This window comes from Nilaparvata lugens, chromosome 7, assembly GCF_014356525.2.
Source record: "Nilaparvata lugens isolate BPH chromosome 7, ASM1435652v1, whole genome shotgun sequence".
NCBI lineage: Eukaryota > Metazoa > Arthropoda > Insecta > Hemiptera > Delphacidae > Nilaparvata > Nilaparvata lugens.
The window spans coordinates 25,995,779-26,018,776 of NC_052510.1; the positions used below are offsets into that span (position 1 = coordinate 25,995,779).

Consider the following 22,998-nt stretch of genomic DNA (forward strand, 5'->3'; position numbering starts at 1 on the left):
CCAAAAAATAAAGAAATTCATCTTTGAGTGTACTTTAAACAGTATTTCAATTCACAAAAAATGACAAATTTCCTTATTTAAAGCTGCATATTGTGAAATACTTTATATAAAATTTCAAAATGTGAAAAGGTATTTCCTCTTTTCACTACAATAAAGAATACTCACGATTCCAGTATTATTAGTCAGTTAAAACCGATTTTAAAAAGGGCGATTTCAATTTTTCATTTTTTCGCGATTTTTCTGTTAATCAAGAGTCTGATAAATCATAGAAACTCATGATTGATTCCAAATTGTAGACAATTCATCCTCTACAAGCTCATAATTGCCTAAAATTCATCTTGAATCACTGTTCCTTATCAGAGCACTGCCTAGACCGTTAATTTATGAGAAAAGTATCTTCGATTTCTTGATTTTTTACGATCGAATCCTACATTACGATTATATTCTTCCGTGTGCAGCAACTAAAACTGGTAGGAAAAAATTCAAATTCAAGATCAAGTCTTTTTTATAATAATGGGTTACCGAGATACATAGCTTTGATTTGTCATTTCTTTGTGTATTGAAGTACTGGTTAATCTACACTCAGGGATGAATTTCATATTTTTCGATCGAATTCGACTCATGAATACTCATGAAGCATTTTTTTGAACCGCCTTGACCAGCCGAGAAGAATGAGCTGTGGTACAATGACATCCGATCATTGTGACAAAAGTTATGAGTGTTTGAAATTTTGATCCTTGAGGTGTACCCTACTTATGCGCGCCCGAGGGAAGAAAAATTGATGTTTTAAGCGTTATTAATGTTATTTAAATAAACTTTATTGATCTATATCAAAGTATAATCAGTTTCCCTTCGAAAATTTCATACCAAACTCATCGGAAGTTCAAAATACGTTTCCAATCGGGAAAAGAAGTGATAAGTTTCAAATTTTCAATATATTTCCAAATAATTTTTAATGAATAAGATAGGACTATAAAGTTTGTTTATAATCAAACAAATAATTTGTTTATAAAAATCAAACAATTTGTTTATAATCAATCGTGGATTTGTACCACGTGACAGTTAATAGCCATACTTTGAGTAATATAGTTACTGTAGAGACCCACAAACTTGCTTTTGTTTTATATTAACATGTTTTGTTTCATAACATTGTTTTATTAAAATCAAACAATTTGTTTATAATCAATCGTGGATTTGTACCACGTGACAGTTAATGGCCATACTTTGAGTAATATAGTTACTGTAGAGACCCACAAACTTGCTTTTGTTTTATAACATGTTTTGTTACATAACATTGTTTTATTAAAATCAAACAATTTGTTTATAATCAATCGTGGATTTGTACCACGTGACAGTTAATGGCTATACTTTGAATAATATGGTTACTGTAGAGACCCACAAACTTGCTTTTGTTTTATAACATGTTACATTTTTCTAACAAAAGTTACATATAACCTGTAACATATAACAAAGTTACTCAGTGTAAACGCAGCTTTAGCGAGATCTCACTTTTTTGACTTACTGAGGGCCAAAGTAGTTGTCCGTCTGTTTGTATGTTCTACAATAACATTAGAAAGAATTGATCAATCACTTTCAAATTTTAAACACGTATTCTTCGAGCCTCTTTACAACAAAATTGACTCACTCCTTTGTCCTTTTTCAGGATAAAAAATAACATTAAAAGAGCATAAGAGAAAAGTTTATTGTGATTTAGGCAGCTGAAGAATTCTTTGCATGCAATGACTACATTTTATTTCATTCATTCATCACATCAGCTGAGGCTATTTGGAAGCTATCAAACAGACAGTCTTCCATACGCTGACACATGATTTCAGCTGGTTAATATACAGAGTGGGTGAAAAGTCCGAGAACGGCTTAATATATCATACACAAAGGTAATTTGATGGTGGGTGTGATTGGGGATCCTACTCAAATTGAAAATACTACTTTACTATAACTTCAAAAATCTGTTCCGCCATCTTGGATTCGCCATATTGAATGCAACTTTATTTTTTTAAATAAGAAGGTGGTCATGTGATACATGATTTCGATACGAAATTTCAAGAAAAAATGAATGATGGAAACCCCACATCGATATCTCAAACCGTTCAGAAGATATTCACAATAATAATCAATACTATTCAAAGCAGAAAGGAGAGAAAAAAGTATGAGAACGGCTTAGTATCTCATTAAAGATTGTGATTCCAAGGTGGGTGTGATTGAGGATCCCTCTCAAATTGAAAATACTACTTTACTATGACTTCAAAAATCTGGTCCACCATCTTGGATCCGCCTTAATGAATGCAACTTTATTTTTTTAAATGGGATGCAATACATGATTTCAATACGAAATTTCAAGAAAAAATGAATGGTGAAAACCGCACATCGATATCTCAAACAGTTCAGAAGATATTTTTCATATTCACATTATTAATCAATACCACTAATATTATTCACATTAATAATGTGAATATCTTCTAAATGGTTTGAGATATCGATATGCGGTTTTCGGCATTCTTTTTTCTTGAGATTTCGTATCGAAATCATGTATCGCATGACCACCTTCCTATTTAAAAAAATAAAGTTGCATTCAATATGGCGGATCCAAGATGGCGGACCAGATTTTTGAAGTCATAGTAAAGTAGTATTTTCAATTTGAGTAGTATTCTCAATCACATCCACCGTCAAATAACCTTTGTGTATGAGATATTAAGCCGTTCTCGGACTTTTCACTCACTCTGTATAACATAATTTAAAACTTTTACTCCAACAAACTGATACGTGTTTAGATATCAATTTGCGGTTTTCGCCATTTATTTCCTATTGGAACTTTATCGAAATCATGTATCACATGACCACCTTCTCATTTCAAAAAATGAATTTGGACTCATATGAAGGTCAAAGATGTATCCTTATGCGTGCCCCCCCACTAGGAAATACTAAAATTGAGTGTATCTAACGGTGATTCTCATAAAACATGAACATCATAAGATTTCTCTTTGTTGTGAAGACCTTGAAAAGGTATCATAATGGAAATTTCTTATTTTGGCTGTTGGACATGATTTTTTATTTTTGTGTGTATTCCCCCCTCCCCACTCTACTAAATTCTAAGATTCCTGTTCAGAATTAATTGTTCTTCCACGTAATGTGTGGTTTTCCATCATTACTAGAAAAAATCCAAGTTGTATAGGGTAGAAGTGGTAGGTTTGCATAATTTTGAAAAAAACATTCATCTATATAATAAGAGAGAGCAGGGTTGTGTTTGTTCGTGTGTTTGTTTGTTCGCATCAAAACATGTCAACTTGTGGATTGCATACCGGAGAAACGGGAATGATTTAGATCTCCAAATTTTGCACATAGATTCTAAAAATATCAATCTCGTGCACCTGGAAGCCCAAATTTAAATTTTCCTTCTAGATTTTTCAGTATTAATGTTCAAATTTCCTATATGCTACTGTACATGAAGTTCCATAGGCTACATTGTTGCAGCGCAGAAGTGCGTTTTTTATGAGGAGCTTTTAATGCTGTTACAAGCCAATCATTTCCGAATGGCCGTGTAGCGTAACGGTAAATCGCTAGCTTACGGAGCGATGGCTCCTCTGTTCGAATCCCGATTCTTCCCAAATTTTTGTTCTTGATTTTTTCCCTCGAAACGTATTATTATCAATTATTTTTTGAAGGAATTTGTTTTCATCACAATTGAACTTGGATTTTATCAAATAATTATTTTTAATGTAAAATTTTGCCAACAGTACAAATGAAATGGACATAGTCTTCATGCTGTAGGCCTATCATTGAATTTCATAAGAAAAACATGAAAAGATCACAATAAAATAAGTAATAATTTATATTCTTCAGTTATAATGTACTATCAGACACGAATTCGCAGTGAAACGAGTATTTTAGGTATTTTGTTTGGAATTGGGAAAACAAAAGGCTGCCTGATTCAAATTGAGGAGGATCTAATCGATACTAAAATTTATTGATGTATTGGAAAAATCAATATGATTCTGTGAGGTTTTCAAGTATTATGTCTTCTTCAGTTTTCTATACTATAATAAAGGAAAGAACTGGCTTATACACGTAAGGAATAGGGAATTATGTTTGATGCATCATCACGTCTGAAATATACTCAACTGATTAATTTGAAATTTTGCATATAGATTATTAATTAACCGAGGATGGTTATTTATGCCTATTTTCAGTTCTTAAAGATTTCATTACGTCAAGTTTTCAATTTGCCATGCTTCCAGTTGTTGTATAGAAGCAGCTGAACATTTCTTTTAAAAGGGACATTAGATGATAGGTATGATTGGGGATCCTATTCGAATAAAAATAACTGATTTTCTGTCGCATCAAAACCGCACAGATTTCTTAAAACCGTTCAAAGGTTATTCTCATTCAAAGATACTGATAAATCATCCATCCATCCATCATCTCTACTATAATAATGGAAAGAGCTGGCTCATACACTTACGTGATGTAGGAAAATTATATTTGACACATCATCACGTCTGAACTACTGGACTGATTGATTTGAAATTTTGCAATATTCTTTTGATTTAAATATTCTTCATTAACCGAGGATGGTTATAGGCCTATTTTCAAATTTCTAATTTTTTATTACGTCAAGTTTTCATTATGCAAAGTTTTAAAATAGATTGCGAACCACGGGTTATCTACTAGTAAATAATATAAAACATAATTTTGCATATTTTTGAAAATTCGTAGCTCCGGAACCATAGATGGTAGAGTCCTGCCCTCTGGCGTGTCAGCCAATTTCAGATTCGAATTCAGCGCCCCAAAATACATATAGAACCATAGCCACCTCTAATATAGAGGTGTTATTAGAGGTGGCTATGATAGAACCGTTGAGAAAAATTATTCTTTCGGGAATGTTTCCTGAAAAACGACCATTTGACTGGACTATCAGTATAATTAAAAGTTCCAGGTTCCAAAGATTTTTTTATCAGTTGAATACAACAGTTCTTGAGCGAGTTCTCCAACCCAGGGGGATCAGTCTTTCCCATCATGTCGCTATCTCTTTATTCAGACTATCAAACGAGATTGAGATCTACATGCTCAATCTCGGTTCAAATGGGTATAAATCAGCTGTTGGTTTTAAACCCGGTATATAAAACGTTATAATAGATATAACCATTTCTACATTCATGTAATGGTTGATTAGTATATAACGTAGATGAAGCATAATGACCTACTATACAATCACCTTTGCTCAATAATTTGGGAGAACCCGCAGGTTGTGTGTGTTCCTGCATAGTACAGTCAGCATTATTTTGCTGAGGAACTGATATCAAAACATGAGTGACAAAATTAATGTGCGATATCGAAACAAAAACCTTTGAATCATTTAAAAAATTCAAATTATGAAAGGAAACTGTACCAAATTTAGAGATACATCTTCGAAGAATCTAGTCTAATTCTTTCCAATAAATAATTCGACCAGAACGTTACTGAAGTATAAAAGTATCAAAGGAACTGCACTAGCGATGAAAGATACAATACTGTGATCTCTAACCGTACTGTATGGGGCACCACTTCGTAGCCACTCGAACTTTCGCCTAGACCTCTTGACACACAGTCTACCTCATGTAAGCGAATTTTGCGCCAAGATGAAAAGCCTCATCCCTCAGCACACACGTGACTCGCCTTTTTCAATTACCTCCAGTCAGTCAATAGTCGACATTAAGCCTCTATTACTCACAGAAGATTACTGGAGCTTTCATTTTTCTATCACTTTAACTTATTGGTTTCGTTCAATGTTCTTATAGGGAAAATTGATTAAATATTCCAAATAGAATATAATATCCGTAAAATCGTAATAGAATTAGAAATAGATTTTCGGACTTCGATTTCTTGCCGTTCTTATAAATTCTATTTGATTGAACATCACTTGGCAAACAATGTGTATCAGCACACAGAGAACAAGTATATTCGTACTTCACTTTTCAAAGGTATGTTATTGGAATGTGTTATCGAGTAATGTGAAGTAATTGGGCTACCTGCCTCGTGAACAATAGTAGAAATGGTCGCATCCATAATGACGCTTCTTTGCTCACCAATGTTATTGAATGAATGAATGAAATTGATTTTCTTGATGTGTTATCTATCAGGAAGATGTGTGCGTGTGTAGACGAATTCAATATCCTAGCAGAATAGAATAATAATTAAGTGAATATTTCAATATAATCATAATTGAGTTTAAAATTGTAGGGAAATCAGGTACCATTTATAGAAGAAAGTGAATCCACTCAATGATATTCTTATTTTATAATTTTTAGTCAAGTGATTATGATTGACCAATTCACTAGGGATGGGAAAAGGAGTTTGATTTCATTATTTCGTCTATAGATGGAACCCACATGATCCTTAGAATATTGTGATAAGAGACATTGACAGGGGAGTTATAATACTAACATTTCTATTCAGTTTTAGAGAAATGCAGAAACCATTGCAACTTTTATTTTGCCTATTACAGTTGGAATGATGAAGCGAAAATATGTCGGGAAAGAGCCCTTTGCATTCACTCGAAAAGCATCAAATTGATGAAAGGAACAAACCATCTCTTCATTCTTCATTCTCTAGAACCGACATTTTCCCTGATATCAATTCGTCCCATCAGTTTTCTAAATTGAATAAGCATTGTTCCGCTGGACATTTTAATGGGATTTGAGTTGGTGTCACTTCGACTGAAAATTGGATTAGATTGATCTGCATTTCGATTAGAGGATGACAAATGATGTAACACGGACCTCAAACAGAGACGCTTGTGGGTTCGAAAGAAAAATGAAACTGTGAGGCAACCAACACATGACTCGCTCCTGGATAGGAGCCCCAGTCTGATTAAATTTGTTTCGTGTGGTCTACAGAATTCCAGTGCCTTCGGGACTGCCCTAAACCTATTATGGACGTCCACCTACATACATATCACACATGACTACACACACTCACACATTGACAACGGCAACAAAGAGGCAACAACCTCAAATGCAGGCTCAATTGTTAATTATACTGCCCTGTTCTGGATTCAATGAACGCACTAACACTCTTCTCATGCTATCAATGTCATTCATTACTTGTGTTGGATGTGTGAGGTTCAAATTGTATCTTCCCCAATGAATTGGTTGAAAATAATGATGACTACGTGAATAACTATTGTTGTAGTACTGATTGAAATTGTGAAAGGTTGTGGAAAACTTTGAATTATAAGTACCGTAGATGAGCAAGATATGTTCAATTCTCTATTATCATGGAAAGTGGTGATTTCATAGTGCTATTAATTGATCAAATATCAAGAGATGGGTAATCAATATATATTATGGAATATATCATTATCTGTTTATCTATACCCCGGAATAATGAAAGGAAGCAAGTCAGTAGCGTAAAATTACCAAACATGTTTTTCTTCTTATCAAACTTCATGAATTAGGATTTTTTTTGGTTTTATACGGTTTCATCTCAATGTATTTATAATAGAAGTACATCAATTTATATCACAATATTATAAGGAGGACTGAATACGGTGATGTCAGATGATTCATAAGGATTCATTGTTATTGATGATGAAGATTTATCGTGAACTTTGGCTATTCAGTGGCATCCATCTACACAATGCATATTAATGGTGTAACAATCGAAACAAGTTCCTTATTACTGTGATGAAAACGAATGAGAAAATTCCACTGAGCAATTAGAAAGTATTAACTTTCAATACCTCTACTCAGTATTGTTCCGGAGTGCAACCAATGAAGTAATCATAGCCAGAATGATCACCAGGACAGGTAACGGACAGGCACCCTATGAAGAACTTTCAACAATTCAAAGAGATTTAACCAGATACTATAGAATTACATTCTATTCTCTCTTAATTAAACCAATAGAAATAAAATAGGCTTCATTCCAAATTTTTCAATGGAAAAAGATTCTATTTGTAACACCTTACTTTGTACCTCAGAATCGTTCGAAGGTTTTATAAAACTTTTACAACCATTCTTCACGTATATTCAGCGGACACTTTCCGCCGACCTGTCTTCGAATAATTCAATATTTCTGATGAAAGAAAATGGAGGATAATATTTTCATACATCAGCCTTTTGTTCTTTTTTCGATTCGACAGAATCGATAAATCAACATCAGGTAATGGAAAGAAATGATAACAGATTCACACCGTTCGTCATCAGTGTCATATTAAAATAGGTGGCGTGACTGGAAGCGATTTGGTTGGTCTCAATTTCTTCAATCTTCGAATTATCATAAAACAACAAGACATTGACGTCAGAGGTAGAGCACTCTCTGAATAAAATGAATTTGTCAAATTTACATTCAATGGAAGCAAACGGGAAGAGTTTCTAGACGTTGGCCGGGTAATGGTTAAATGCTATGATGATGTTTGATAAACAGAAGAAACTGAACAAAATGTTTATTTTCCAAATGGAGTAATCCAATAATATGTGTAGTATGGAGCTGAGTAGGAGGATGTATAGAGATTGTTATGATTGGAATTAGAGAGCATGTGGATAAGAGGTGAAGAGATTAACTACATTTAAATTTACAATGGAGTAAAATTTTTGTTTCTAACCCAAGTAAAACGAGGGAGCAAGCCTCATTCTTAAACGAAAATAATTTAGGGCAATAACATAATGACAATTGGCGGCTACGTATTCAAAAGTACGATCATACTATTGTATATTATATTGTTTTCAGAGCACATTTTCCTTTGTATAAATATTGTGAAATTTGATGTTTTTTTTTAATCCGTCAAAAGAGCTATTCTACAGATAAATATCGACTATGTGTTCTTCTGAACAAACTCTTCTACCTGTAACTACCTCATGCTTGAGAAGTAGGTTACAAAGTTCATTTCTCAAGGATGGGTGGACCCCCTGTTAGTTTCCCAGGAAGGAGACAATTGCCAGTTGATAGAGCTGATAAATAACAATACAGTGTATGAATTTGAAAAAATCGGTCATATAATTTTTGATAAGATCGTGATAGAAATTCAACAAAATCCATTTTTATCAAAAATATTACGGAGCTCTTGCAATTTTCCAGAAATGAGACTCATGTCAGTTGATAGGGTAAATAGCTATCCAGAGTATAAATTTGAAAAAAAAATAGTTAGAGCCGTTCTTGAGAAAACCATTAAAAACATGGTTTTTAGTCATTATCCGCCTTTTTTACGTCATTTTGAATTGAATTTCATTGAATTTCTCACGGTCAGATCCTCATGTTATAAGGACCTTGAGTTTAAAATTTCAAGTCAATTGATTAAATTGGGAATGGGTTTATCGTGTTTACAAATAAATACACCCACAACCAACACCCAAAAAACATGTATTTGGACTCAGGGGATCTTGAAACGTTGAGAAAACTCGAAATTAGGGTACCTTAATTTTTTTTGGAAAGCAATACTGTCCTTACCTATGGTAATAGGGCAAGGGGAGTAAAAAGTGGTTATTATTGAGAATGAGAACAAGAGAAAATTTAACTTTTCCAAATCATAATAAACTGTATTCCATCGGAACTGATATCATCGGAAATCAGTGGGATATAGTTTTAAAATATTCTCTATTCCCTTATGACGTTCTTCAATTTCAATATTCCACAAAAACATGATTTATTGCTGGGAAATGAGTATATTCACTTGACAAATTTCAATTTTCAAGTCTTTGATGTCGAAATCTCAAAATCTCTAGAATCGAATCCACCTTGACGAACTTTAGCAAGTCACAGCTTCACTTGAAAGCTCTTGAGCGATTCAAAAGTTTTAAGACTCGTGACTCGAGTTTTGCACAGCAATCTACTCGTGCACCTTCAAAGAGGTATGCGCATTTATTATGGATACCTGGATTGTGCTGGAAAAAGATCAGCATCCTTTAATACACGGTGCTGAGATTGTAGGGAAAAAAGATTAAAGAAAAATTCGAGCGACTGAAATGGTGAATTTGACGTGGCAAAAGTTGAAAGAGCAAGTCTAACCTAATGAGATTCGCATAGAGTATCTTTTTGCATATAAATGTTGAACCTTCAAAGCTTGAAGTCAAACAGGAATGTACAATCGCATGTTAACCCACTACACTGACTTGGAGAAAATAGGGTTTGAATTTGTACGTGTCATAAAAAATTTCAATTTTAGTAATTTTGTTGAAATATTTAAAAATATTCAGGAACATGATCGCTTGTGACCAATATTAGGAACAAACATTAAAATATCAAGTAAAGGGTAACAATCTTTCACACCACAGATAGGTAGAATGGATGATATTTTTTACATTTTCTCTGCTTACACTTAACTATTACTTAAGATAATATAACATTATTCCCATGAATGAATATTATGTGTTATTAGTAGGGTATCTGGGCTTAATTTCAATACGGCTAGATAGCTTCGTGAACCGTTCACTCCTCGAACAACAATCTTATCATTTTAGTTGTAAGTTAGAAGCTGCATGAATTTGAAGTCTTTCTTCATAATGTAATAATAATGTAAAATAATCGTCACAATATTCAACCTTCACTTCTACTACACACAGTATTTTCTGCTTTGTTGCTGTCGTCAGTTAATAGATTATTTATTGATTACCGTAATAATAATACCTATATCTAAAATATCTATAAATAACTACTCTCAATAAACCACCTACTAATTTTGCCATAAATGACTGACACTGTGTTACAGCATGACGTTTCAATTGTTACAAAAAAGTCTAAGTTTATTGGAGAATACACTGTTGAGAAGGAATAAAACATTCATAAAATTTGGAATGTAGAGCATTGTTGATACGTGAGAATGAGGAAACATACATTGATTATTTATAATGTATGGCAGAAAAATGCTGTAATCCTTAATCAATCACAGTGCTTGGGGAGGAGTATAGAGATATTGTATAACTGCATAATGAATTGTTCATCTCCAAATCTGAACTCTTGTTGGGATTGCAAAATTATATTTTCAGCTGTTCATTCCAACACGGTTCCAATGCATATTTAATTGGATAATGTGAGGTTGTTGTAGGTCCATGTTACATTCTGAGGATTGTGGGAAAGTCTAATCTCTGATCCATTTACTGACAAACCGAGTTCACCGCATGTGTCCTCGGAAAAAGTGTTTTCCAGTTTCCAACTAAGAGCTTCCTTTTCTCAGCGTGAAAAACTGACGGGTGGCCCGAGTACTCTATCGAATCCCATTAACAGATCCGATCACTTGATTGTGCAAAATTGAACTCCAAGTGCTTTCACCACGAAGCACAGTTTTGTTTGCAGCGTTGTGGATGATGAGTAGGCCTACATAATGCGAGCTCTTTATGTAAATCAGTTGTTCCTGTCTTTTTCGAAAACATCCAATTTCGATGTTCATTCTGAAAATTACAGTTGAGAGAGGATAATTAGTTACTCGCCAAGAACTCATTTTGATCGACTCATTAAAATAGGTTATAATGCTGATACTCTCCATAGATGAGGAATTTATTTCTACGGTACCTACTTCAAATTTATGTGATCTACTCTCATATTAGTCATTGAAAAATCATGTACCGGAGATTAAAATATATTGTGAATGAAGATGATAGAACCTAATGTATCAGATGAGATAGAAGGCTTGTGTGTTGTAAGAATAAAGGAGAATAGGGAATATAATATAACAGAGGATAGAGTGAGTGGAGAATATAAGAGAAGCTTGCGAGGAGAGCTGCTTTGGAAAATTCAACAATAATCCAGTGTTGTTCTGACAAGACTTGCCAGCGCCGAGAGCTAATAAATTCAGCTTTGCTACCTTCAGCCTCAATCTCTTAACATTTTGGCCCACTTCCGGACACTTCCGGGTGAACCTCTGGAGTAATCTCGGTTAGGATATTTCCAAGCTTCTTCCAAGTCAGAAAGTTCAAAGTTCAATCCTTATTGATTACTGTAACTGAGTTCTAATCTTTACAAGTGAAAATGTTTTGAAAACAGAATCATATTGTTTTTCTAGACTATCAGAAGAGATTCGTACGTAAAGAATCTGCGTGAAGCTTGTGGAAACACCAATTGGAACTTGAGAGAATAAAAGATAATTAACAATCTACATAGTCCAGAGTAGACAGGTCATAGGTCTAACACTGTTCCATATACGACTTGAAGAATAGTTTGTTTCATAATAGCAATTGCTAGTGAATCACAGTTTCACTTTATTTTTATTCAAAAATAGAAGCAGTGGATTATCAAGCTATCCACGCTTTAGGAAAATATTTTATTCACAGGGGGAATCTTTTATAGAATAGATTAATTGGATTGATGTGCAATTTACATGTACATATCGCTCTAATCGTGAATACTAAGCTTTAGAAATATAGGTGAAGACAAAGAATTGAAAGTTTTGAGGATCTGACTAAAGATATATTTTTGTACAAAGATAGCTTGAATGTGATTGTTTGCAATGCTGCTAATAATTTTGAGGTTGACTCCGTGATTGGATGATGAGCTGATTGAGTAAAATTTATGCGCCTGCTATTTCTGTAGTCAAGGAGACGAATTAAAAAGACTCCTCTAAATACAATTTTACCATTATTTATGAGTTGGAAATCACTTCTCAGTGGTTATTCGGAACCCACCTACAACTGTAGTTCCACTTATCAACACACAAGCGCTAGAGCACTTGTGGGCATAACCCTTAGGAAAAAAAACACCATATTTATTCCTTATAGGATCGATGGATAAGAAAGTTGGAATACACAAGGTTTTCAACTGCCACGGACAAGTTAACTTTCGACATTGCTCTCAAATACCTAAAAACGTGCTTCTATTTCCACAAATTTTATTTCTACGAACGACAAACGTGTCGAGAGAACTAGGAGATTATGTTTACAGGCTGCAGGGAAACGATGTCCTCCTTTGTGCATTTGATATTCAACATTTTTTATCGTTTGTCGGAAAAAGGCTTTCTATTGAGATCAGTGTTTTTGAGCAAGAGGGTCGCTTTAGAAAGCTATTTCGTGCGCGGAAAATCTTTTGTTTTCCCAAGTGAATCACAGTCCTGAACAGAAGGCCCAGTTCTCATTGTAAAGCGTGCCAACTTCTAAATCTTTTATAGGCCTTTTTAGGGTCAAGTCGATATTTTGCGGAAGTGCGTCGAGACAAACAAATATACGACGAGTATTCGAATTAATGGAACATATCTTTTTTTTCTCGAATGGATTCGGTTCATGTCTGAGTCCTGATCAGAATAAATAATACGATCACCGGACAAATCAATTGAACATATATCAATTTTATTCAGTTTGGAAGCAGTTACCGTGTAAAGTTCCAAGGTGATTGTGGATGACCCAATGATACACTATATTCCATAGAATTAATTAATATAAGTGGTACACCAGCTATTACATTATGTCACTTTATATATTTCCTGAGCAGAGAGTTATTGTGATGAGTTAACAAGTTTTTTTTTAAAAAAACAACAATTTTTAGTCGTAGAAGTTGAGACATGCTCTGTGCAAATTTGCTCAAGCCGTGTAGTAGAGTTGACATTATCAATAGTCTTTTAATGAAGAAGAGATTCTACAGTATCAAAGTGAAATGTTTCAATCAATTCCACAATAAATCAGCATCCAAGTCGAAGAATCGATTACTTACCAGTTCCACTGACCCGTAATGACGTCTGCTGAATACTCCTCTTCTTGAAATGAGATCATTCGAAGATGAACTGTAACATAAGAAACAGTGAGAGTTAGTTTCCTCGTAGAACGTGAAATAATAGTCTAGAGCCTCAGTAGATCTGATAGGATAAGGGAAGTCAAAAACTGTTTCAATTAGTTTTTTCAGCTAAATTTGGTTTACTTCTAATTCATAGACAATCATTACTAAATGTAGAGAGTAAAATTTACTATTTTAGTATTTAATACAACATTGTTTTGCTGAAAATTGCTTCAAATCCTTATTTCAAATGAATAGTTTCAAGGTTATAATGAGTTGTTGTTTTTGATCCAAATTCTATTCAAACACTTCGTCAAAACTTGCTCTCAGCAGCTTTATTTCACTTGCAACTTCAAAAGTAAGAAATGAATCGACATCAGCAGATATCAATTTTATTGAAGAATTGAAGAAGACATGGATGTGATTTCAGGATAACTGAATTTATAATTTCTATTCAAAACTCACTTAGGCATGCGAATAATTATCTAATTCTCCATAAATACCAATGAACTTCATACAGGTGTCTTGCTGCACCACTCAAACTTTATATATCTCTTAACCCTTGTAACGAATTGAAATTTGATAAGCAAGCAAAATCGCCAAATGAACAGATTTTATAGGTCTCGAGCAAACAGCTGCTCTATTATCGCCGGGTGCGATAGCAACAAGTGAAAGATTAGAACAGCCAAATAGAAAAGAATTTCTATTTGCTATTTATCATATTATAATAAGGTATTGGAATTTTGAGGTTAGGCTATAATACCTACTGGTCGGCAACCTAATAATCGATCAAGCCGTGTAATTTGAAATCTAGCCAGACACCTTGGCAAATTTTGTTGTAAACAAATAGTATTCAACTAGAGGATTTGGTAAGCACATGGCAACTTGTTGTAAAGGGAAAAACAACTGATAAAATTCAAAAATATTTATTATTTGTAATGAGCATGAACAAAACACATAAAATAAATAAAAATATTAAGGAAGTAGGATATTCAGTAGGCGCATGGATACATTTATGAATATTTTGCATGAACCAATCAAATTGCAGTAGTTAATGGGCGGCAATATCAAGCCGATTCAAATTTATCTATAGATATTTATATAAATGATAAGAATTTATTAGTTATCACTACTCAGTTTATGTATCGTATATGGTCCGAGTAATTATAAAATATAATACCTAAGATATAGGAAATAACTTAGCAGATTGACACGGACTATTTGATCTTTTTAATGGCGTAGTAACTGAATATTTAAATATATGCAAATTTGTAAGTCGGAAGTATGATCTTAGAAAATAGGGGTAGAACAGAGCCCATGTGCCTGCCAGACGCTGCCATGGAACGTCACTAAATTTTATAGAGCACAAGTCCCTTTTTGTTGAATTGTAGATTTGAAAGATTTGAAGTTAAATTCATATATTAATTTTGTATAAGACTTAGTGATGCTGTATTAAAGCGTGAGTCACTTTAATATTCATTCATTCCCTTGGAGAAGATGACTTCGGCCACCAGAAAATCCAGGACGACAGGAAATTTGGATTGCCACCATCGTCTTGTGAAATTCAGCACGTGAGTGATAATCGTCGAAATATATAAATTTAGGGCGCCCTCAGTGCTTCGAATGGAATAAAAATATAAAAGCTAGCTCGTCGAAAGGTTATAAATATTGAATTAATATAGTTAATAAGTAATAGATAATTAAATAAGTCTTAGAAAGTACAAAAAACATTTTATTGGATAAGAATTGTATCAAATTTATATGCCAGATGCACAGATGAAAGGAGTATTTAAATTTAATATTATAATGTATATATGCTCACTCAATCATTAATTTTATTAGCAAATTATAAAGTTATAAATGTAGCTCATTTTCACTGGATAAATTAATTTATCTAATTCCACCAGAGACCGAACATTAAGCCCTGAGATATATTCTGAGATCTATACATATTAATATATTTGAGATTTGTGAATTATCAATTGATTATTTCCATGTTATTGAAAAGAAGATATAATTATATGAGATTCAAATCGACAAGCAGCAGCAAGTCGATATTTGAGCGGCATAAAATAAATGCATACGATTAATGATTTAAAAGCACATGGTAACGTTTCGTGCTAAAAAACTAGTAAGCCAATCTGTGATATTTTCTTTTTTGATTTATAATTTGTTCTTATTTTTACTATTTTTTGCTTGTTGCTCTATATATTTCTATATTTATTTATTCGTTGATATTTTTATGTGTAATATACATATTAAATTTTTTATGGTGTATCCTTTATTTGTTCCTCTACTTCCATGCATGACCAATCTCATTTTTATTTATTGAGTTATTAGTATTGAAGTATTAAGAAGATTACCATCCGACTATATTCTTCCCCGAATAAGTTGGTTTAGACAGCGATATATAGCATTGATAATCAAATCGTTGGAAATAATACGCTCCAGAGATTTATATAAATTGTCCAAGAGCAGTGAATTGCGGGAGTTCCTGGGCGAGCCAGTAAGAATTTGGTCTAATTTATATTCTTAGAACCACAACCAGAGTTATATATTTTTTTACTCATGCTTTACCGACTGCAGCCAAGCCAGGCAAACCGTTATTGACAAAAATAACGTCATACCCTCCTGTAGGCGCGCGGTTTCTTATAACATATTATTGATTTATCATCTTTCAAGTTGACTCTTGATTCAATATTGAATCAATGGGTCTTTTATACCTTTTCTGAACTACTATTGTGTGATTATGTTCCAAATAAAGGAACTAGCTATGACCATATTGTACAAAGTTTAAAAATGTGATCTTTCATAATTTGTGTCTAGAATTTTGTCCAATCTTTAGGCTTTTAAAACTAATTTTTTCTTCAAGGTCACAAATAATTACAGACAAAGACTTCCATTCACTATTCATTTCTTGAGCTAAGTTCATAAGATTTACGTGGATTTTCTCATTGGTAAATGTAAAAAAGTGATTTATGAAACACATTGACTAATTCCAGTTTTACAAGATATTGTCCAAATTATTTTCATATTGCTCATTTGTTTCATCAAGGTACGTCATGAAAAATGGAAATGAAGTGAAAACAAAAGTCATTGGAGATATGTAACTTAATAACTAACTCATTGCTAATATCCAGACTGTACTTAGTTTTCTATCAACTATCCCCTATTGCATCAGAAAGAAACTGAATTCCAAGGAAAGTATGAATTCCCAACTCATCAGTCACTCTAGCATATCCACAGGCACGGCCCTAGGGACTTTGCCGCCCTGGGCGAAATCGGCAAACGCCACCCCCCCCCCCACCGACTGGTATCCCGTCTAATAATATTGTTTACTTAAAAATTTGCCCGAAGGTTATCAGCTTTTCAAGTTAAAAATGACATTTAAACAAATATTTGACAAATATAAATATTGAGGAATAAGTGCAGGCAACGAATGCTCAAATAAAGGTATGGAGGGAAAATTTTGGAACACAAAATTTTCAACTCCACAGCTCTTTTAAGGATAGTAAGAGGATTAACATATCAAAAGTCCTCACCCCTACCTCATGTGCTAAAGGAGTGGAGGTGGTTTGAAAGTACCATTTTTTAATTTTTCTCATATATCTCGGAAACTATGCATCTTATAAACATTTGTACACTGTAAAAAATTGAAGCTCACAAAATTACCAAAAAGTTTTGTTCTCTACATTTTCTTCATATATCTTATAGTTTCTGAGATATCCGCTCTTGAAGGTGAGACATTTTTTGAAAAAACACTTCTGCCTCCAATTTTTTCATCTTTTCGGCCATATAATTTTTGAATGATTGATGGAAAAAATCTGTGCTGATTATAAGCTGACGGAGCATCAAATTATCTTCAATTTGATGTATATTTTCACTATTTTACGCATTTCCCTACGACTGTTGCAGCAGTTTTAGTGTTGAGAGTGGAAGTTTTGTTTCGTAGAGGATTTCGATAAATCTGATACTTTTTGAGATATATATGTTCTAAAGTAATGCATTTTCGAAAACCCAGTTTTTTCCATTTTTTGCTCTTTCAATTCTTATAACTTTCCAACAATTGATGGAAAAAGAATGTGCTTACTACGAGATTGTAGAGCATTAAATTATCATTCATTTCATGTATAATTCAACTATTTCACGCATTCCCTTGATTATGACTGTTGCAGCAGTTTCAGGTTTGAGAGTCAAATATCAAGATTTGCAACAAGTGACTTTTTTCGAATATCACACTATTATGTGATCAAAAAATTGGAGTGTGCTTCAGTATGAACATCCATATTGAGTACCTATTGGAACGTCTGCGGAACTGAACACAGGGGGTGTTTCTAAACTTCCTACCAAACAAGACAATCAAAACTAAAACAGCTGCAACAGTCGTATAGGAATGCTTGAAATAGTTGAATTATACATGAAATGAGAGACAATTTATTGCTCTAATATTTTGTAACTAGCACATTCTTTTTTCATCAATTGTTGAAAAGTTAAAAGACTTGAAAGAGCGAAAAATGGGAGAAAAACTGGGTTTTTGAGAATGAATCACTTTAGAACATATATATCTCGAAAAGTTAGTATCATATTTATTGAAAACCTCTACAAAACAAAACTTGTGGGAAATTCATTGAGCTTCATTTTTATGTGGATGATTATGTCAAAAGAACTCATTGTTTCCAAGATAGAAGCATGTAAGTAAAAGTGGAAAATGCAACTTTCAAACCACCCTCATCCCTTTAGCACATGATGTAGGGGTTGGGATTTTTGATATGCTTACCTCCAAACTAGTGTCAACAAAGCTGCAAAGTCTAAAATTGAGTTCCAAACATTCCCTTCAAATTTCATTCTCAACTGATCTATTGTTGCTGAACAGAAAATTTCACTCTCAACACTAAAACTGCTGCAACAGTCGTAGGGAAATGCGTAAAATAGTGAAAATATACATCAAATTGAAGATAATTTGATGCTCCATCAGCTTATCAGCAGCCCGAATTTTTTTCATCAATCGTTCAAAAATTATAAGGCCGAAAAGATGAAAAAATTGGAGGCAGAAGTGTTTTTTCAAAAAATGTCTCACCTTCAAGAGCGGATATCTCAGAAACTATAAGAGATATGAAGAAAATGTAGAGAATAAAACTTGTTGGTAATTTTGTGAGCTTCAATTTTTACAGTGTACAAATGTTCATAAGATACATAGTTTCCGAATTATTTGAGAAAAATGAAAAAATGGTACTTTCAAACCACCTCCACTCCTTTAGCACATGAGGTAGGGGTGAGGACTTTTGATATGTTAAAATCCTCTTACTATCCTTGAAAGAGATGTGGGGTTGAAAATTGTGTTCCAAACTTTTCATTCTATAATCTTTAATTGACTGGACTAGAACAGTAACACAAAATATCTGATTAAACTATTTTTATGTTCGGAACAGATACGGTACACAATAAGAAAACATAATTAAGACGATAGTTCCAATTCAAGAGACTGCAACAGAGTATTGGGCCTATTTAACTTGCCAAGTAATCAAAACTACAATTGCTACAACACGAGTTTGTTCAACACACTTGTTCAATTAAGTAGAACTCGTCTGACCTTAGCATAGAAAAATTCCTTCTTCAGTTCTTCAAGATCTAGGGACTGAGCTATTTTATGTTTGCTAGACCACTCAGACGTTCTTGGGACATTGTTGATCTTAGATATAAGTCTTCATTAGCTTGAGTTTGGAAAAGCTTATTATAAAATTTTACTATTCACATTGAATTTATAATTTATTTGCATTTAATATTCTCCGTTCCTTAAAATTTGCCGCCCCCAAAAATCCGCCGCCCTGTGCGGCCGCCCGGTCCGCCCACCCCTGGGGCCGGGCCTGCATCTCCATCTCATTGAAACTTCTTCCTGATCAAAATGATAGCTCGATATGAATGTCAGTTGAAGTGACTATCTGTCGGATCATTTCTCATACATGGATAAATTGAAAATTTCAATTTCAAAAACCGTATCCCTATCCTATATTTTAGGTCCAGGAAAGCTGAAAAATGTTTTCACACATTTGTAGCACATTTTTTGGAAGTGGATTTTATTTCTCAATTCCACAACATCCATCCTCATCTCTTACCAAGCATAGATTTGCAAAAGGAACGTCATCATCATCCCCTTCAACAATGTCCGAAATCTTATCATTCATGAAATGAAAGACAATTTATTGCTCTAATATTATGTAACTAGCACATTCTTTTTTCATCAATTGTTGAAAAGTTAAAAGACTTGAAAGAGCGAAAAATGGGAGAAAAACTGGGTTTTTGAGAATGAATTACTTTAGAACATTTTTTATCTCGAAAAGTTAGTATCATATTTATTGAAAACCTCTACAAAACAAAACTTGTGGGAAATTCATTGAGCTTCATTTTTATGTGTCGACTGTGAAGCGAATTTCCATATAGGATGTGTGAAAATGACCAAGGACGATGCGGACTACATAAAGAGAAACAAACAAATTTGGAGATGTAGCAGCTGTTCCTCTACACGTCGCAAAAGTATGGTGAGTGAATCGACAACAGGAAACAAGGACGTGACTCTCCAAGAACTCGCAGGAGTTCTTGAGGTAATTGCAGGAAATCAGACGTCGATGAAGGAGAATATTAAGAAAATGGAGTTGGAGCTTGGGAAATCAATTGAATCATGTCATCAGGCGATTAACGACATAAATAAGAAGTTTGATGAACAAAACAAGCAAATTAGCACATGCCTCATCAACATCGATAAGCTTTCAACAGAAGTAGCTAGCCTCAGGAAAGAAAATGCAGAACTGAAGGAACGCGTCGAGGATATGGAACAATACTCAAGATCGAACATGCTGGAAATAAATGGTATACCCAAAAAACAGGATGAAGATGTAACAGAAATCATTTGTAGAATGAGCGAAGCATTAGGACACAAAATAAAAGCAGATGCAATCGACATTTGTCACAGACTTAAACAACGAAATGAAAACCTACCTCCACCAATCGTTGTCAAGTTCGTTCGTAGAACAGACAAACAAGTAATATTGAATAAAAGGAAAGTTACGAGGCAGTTTTCTACAAAGCAGATGGGAGAAACAACGGACCATCCAGTCTATGTGAATGAAAGTCTAGCACCTACGCGAAGAAGGATTTTCACCATGGCGAGAGAGATCTTCAAAAGAGGCGACATCAAATACCTATGGATCAAGGAAGGGAAGATTCTAGCTAGGAAAGAAGACGGAACACCAGTTATTGAACTCAAGAACAGTGAACAAGTGAAAAAGTTGAGCGTCAAATACCTATGGATCAAGGAAGGGAAGATTCTAGCTAGGAAAGAAGACGGAACACCAGTTATTGAACTCAAGAACAGTGAACAAGTGAAAAAGTTGAGCGTGATAAGTGCATCTAAGCAGCCAGGTAACCAAGAAAATAACAGTGTCAGTACCGTAAATAAAAATGTCATCAGAGATAAGTAGCAGAGAAACACTAATTATTCATCAAAATATACGCAGTCTGCGAAGTAATTTCGATTTATTCTTAGTGCAAATGAGGAAATTAGAAAACGACCCGCTAATAATAGTCTTGACAGAATATGGATACTAGAGAATGAAATAGACTTATATCATATAGAGGGCTATTCCGTACATGGTAATTTCAATCATAACTACAGAGCAGGAGGAACTTTGGTTTATATAAGCAGTGAGATAACGTTCAAAACAAAGACAATAGTTTTTATTTCAGCGGACTGTGTACATATATCTTGTTCATATAATAATTTTGAATTTCAGTTGTTGGCTGCTTACAGGTTGCAATCAAACTCACCCAAAATATTTCTTAACGAATTAACCTTGTACTTAGAAGAAATATTTAATATTAACGAAAACAATGAGGTCCCTTTCTTTTTCACGGGAGATATAAATATAGATCTTTTTCAGAACACCAGAATTATTGACGATTACAAATATTTAATGAATAGTTTTGGATTTGAATCACTCAATACTGATTACACTCATAGGTCCCGATTTTCAACTCTTAATAGATCATCTTTACTTAAAATCCGGCAAAAATAGAACAAAACTGAATAAAATTAATCTAATTCCAGAAATACTACATTTAGATATAACTGATCACAGTACAATCATACTTAAAGTTGAAGGATTGAAGAGATCCAACGAAGAAGCAGATACAAATTATAAAAAAATATGCCTAATCAATTACCGGAAGTTGAATAATATTTTATCATCGATTGATTGGGATAGAGAAATACCAGCAGTATCAGTTGATGAGGGATGGGAAAATTTCATTGACATTTTAAAAAACGCTATCAAAGATTCACAAGAAAATCTTCTTTTAGAAAATAACTTGACACAGAAATATAGGTCGCCATGGATAAATAGTTATCTGATCAAGCAAATAAACTTAAGAAATGAGTTATACAAGAATGTTATCAAACAACCTAATAATGACGACTTAAAACAAATATACAATACATTCAAAAATAACTTACGTAATGAACTGAGAGAAAGAAAACAATATTATTATTCAAAACTGTTTAGAGAAAGCCAGGGAAACATTAGAAAGACGTGGAAAACAATTGACGCGTTAATAGGATTGAAAAAAAATAAAGAACCACTAAAACTGATTGTTGATGAGCAGGGAAATAGCATACATGATAGTAATAAAATTTCTAATTCGTTTAATTCTTATTTTCTAAATGTTGTGAATAAAATGAATGATGAATTAGAACAAACCACATTGCAAACTAGGGAAGAGTCTGCTAGAATATCAAAAATAAGGTTTCCATACAATTCTCCAACAAATTCAATTTTTCTCCACCCTACAAATCCGGAGGAAGTAGCAAGTACAATAAGAAAATTGAAAAATAAATCTTCGCCAGGTGTAGATGGGATAAGCACAAGCATGATTAAAAAAACTTACATGAATTATTTGAACAAATTAACCGATCTAATTAACCTAAGTATTGCCAAAGGAAAATTCCCAAGCATGTTCAAACACAGCGTAGTTATACCTATTCCTAAAAAGCCAAATTGTAAAAACATAGATCAGTTCCGCCCAATTTCACTTTTACCGGTTTTTTCCAAGATTTTAGAAAAAATATTCAAGATTAGACTTGAAAACTTTTATAAAAATAATAACTTTTTTAGTGATAACCAATATGGTTTCCGTGAAGGAAGAAGTACAGAAGCGGCAATTAAAAATCTCATTTCAAAAATAAATGACAGTTTTAGTGTTAATAATAAGTGTGCAGCTCTGTTTCTTGATATATCTAAAGCATATGATGCAATTGATAAA

The 22,998-nt window shown here is 33.5% G+C and overlaps 1 protein-coding gene across 9 annotated transcripts in view; it reads right to left on the reverse strand.

Moving 5' to 3' along the window:
* Positions 1-22,998, reverse strand: part of LOC111058662 (GTPase-activating Rap/Ran-GAP domain-like protein 3) — a 382,310-nt gene that overhangs the window by 76,030 nt on the left and 283,282 nt on the right. For all 9 annotated transcript variants that reach the window (XM_039432400.1, XM_039432396.1, XM_039432394.1 and 6 more), the window contains one exon: positions 13,627-13,696. In XM_039432400.1, coding sequence (XP_039288334.1) covers positions 13,627-13,696 — 70 coding nt within the window. The remainder of the gene's footprint in view (positions 1-13,626; positions 13,697-22,998) is intronic.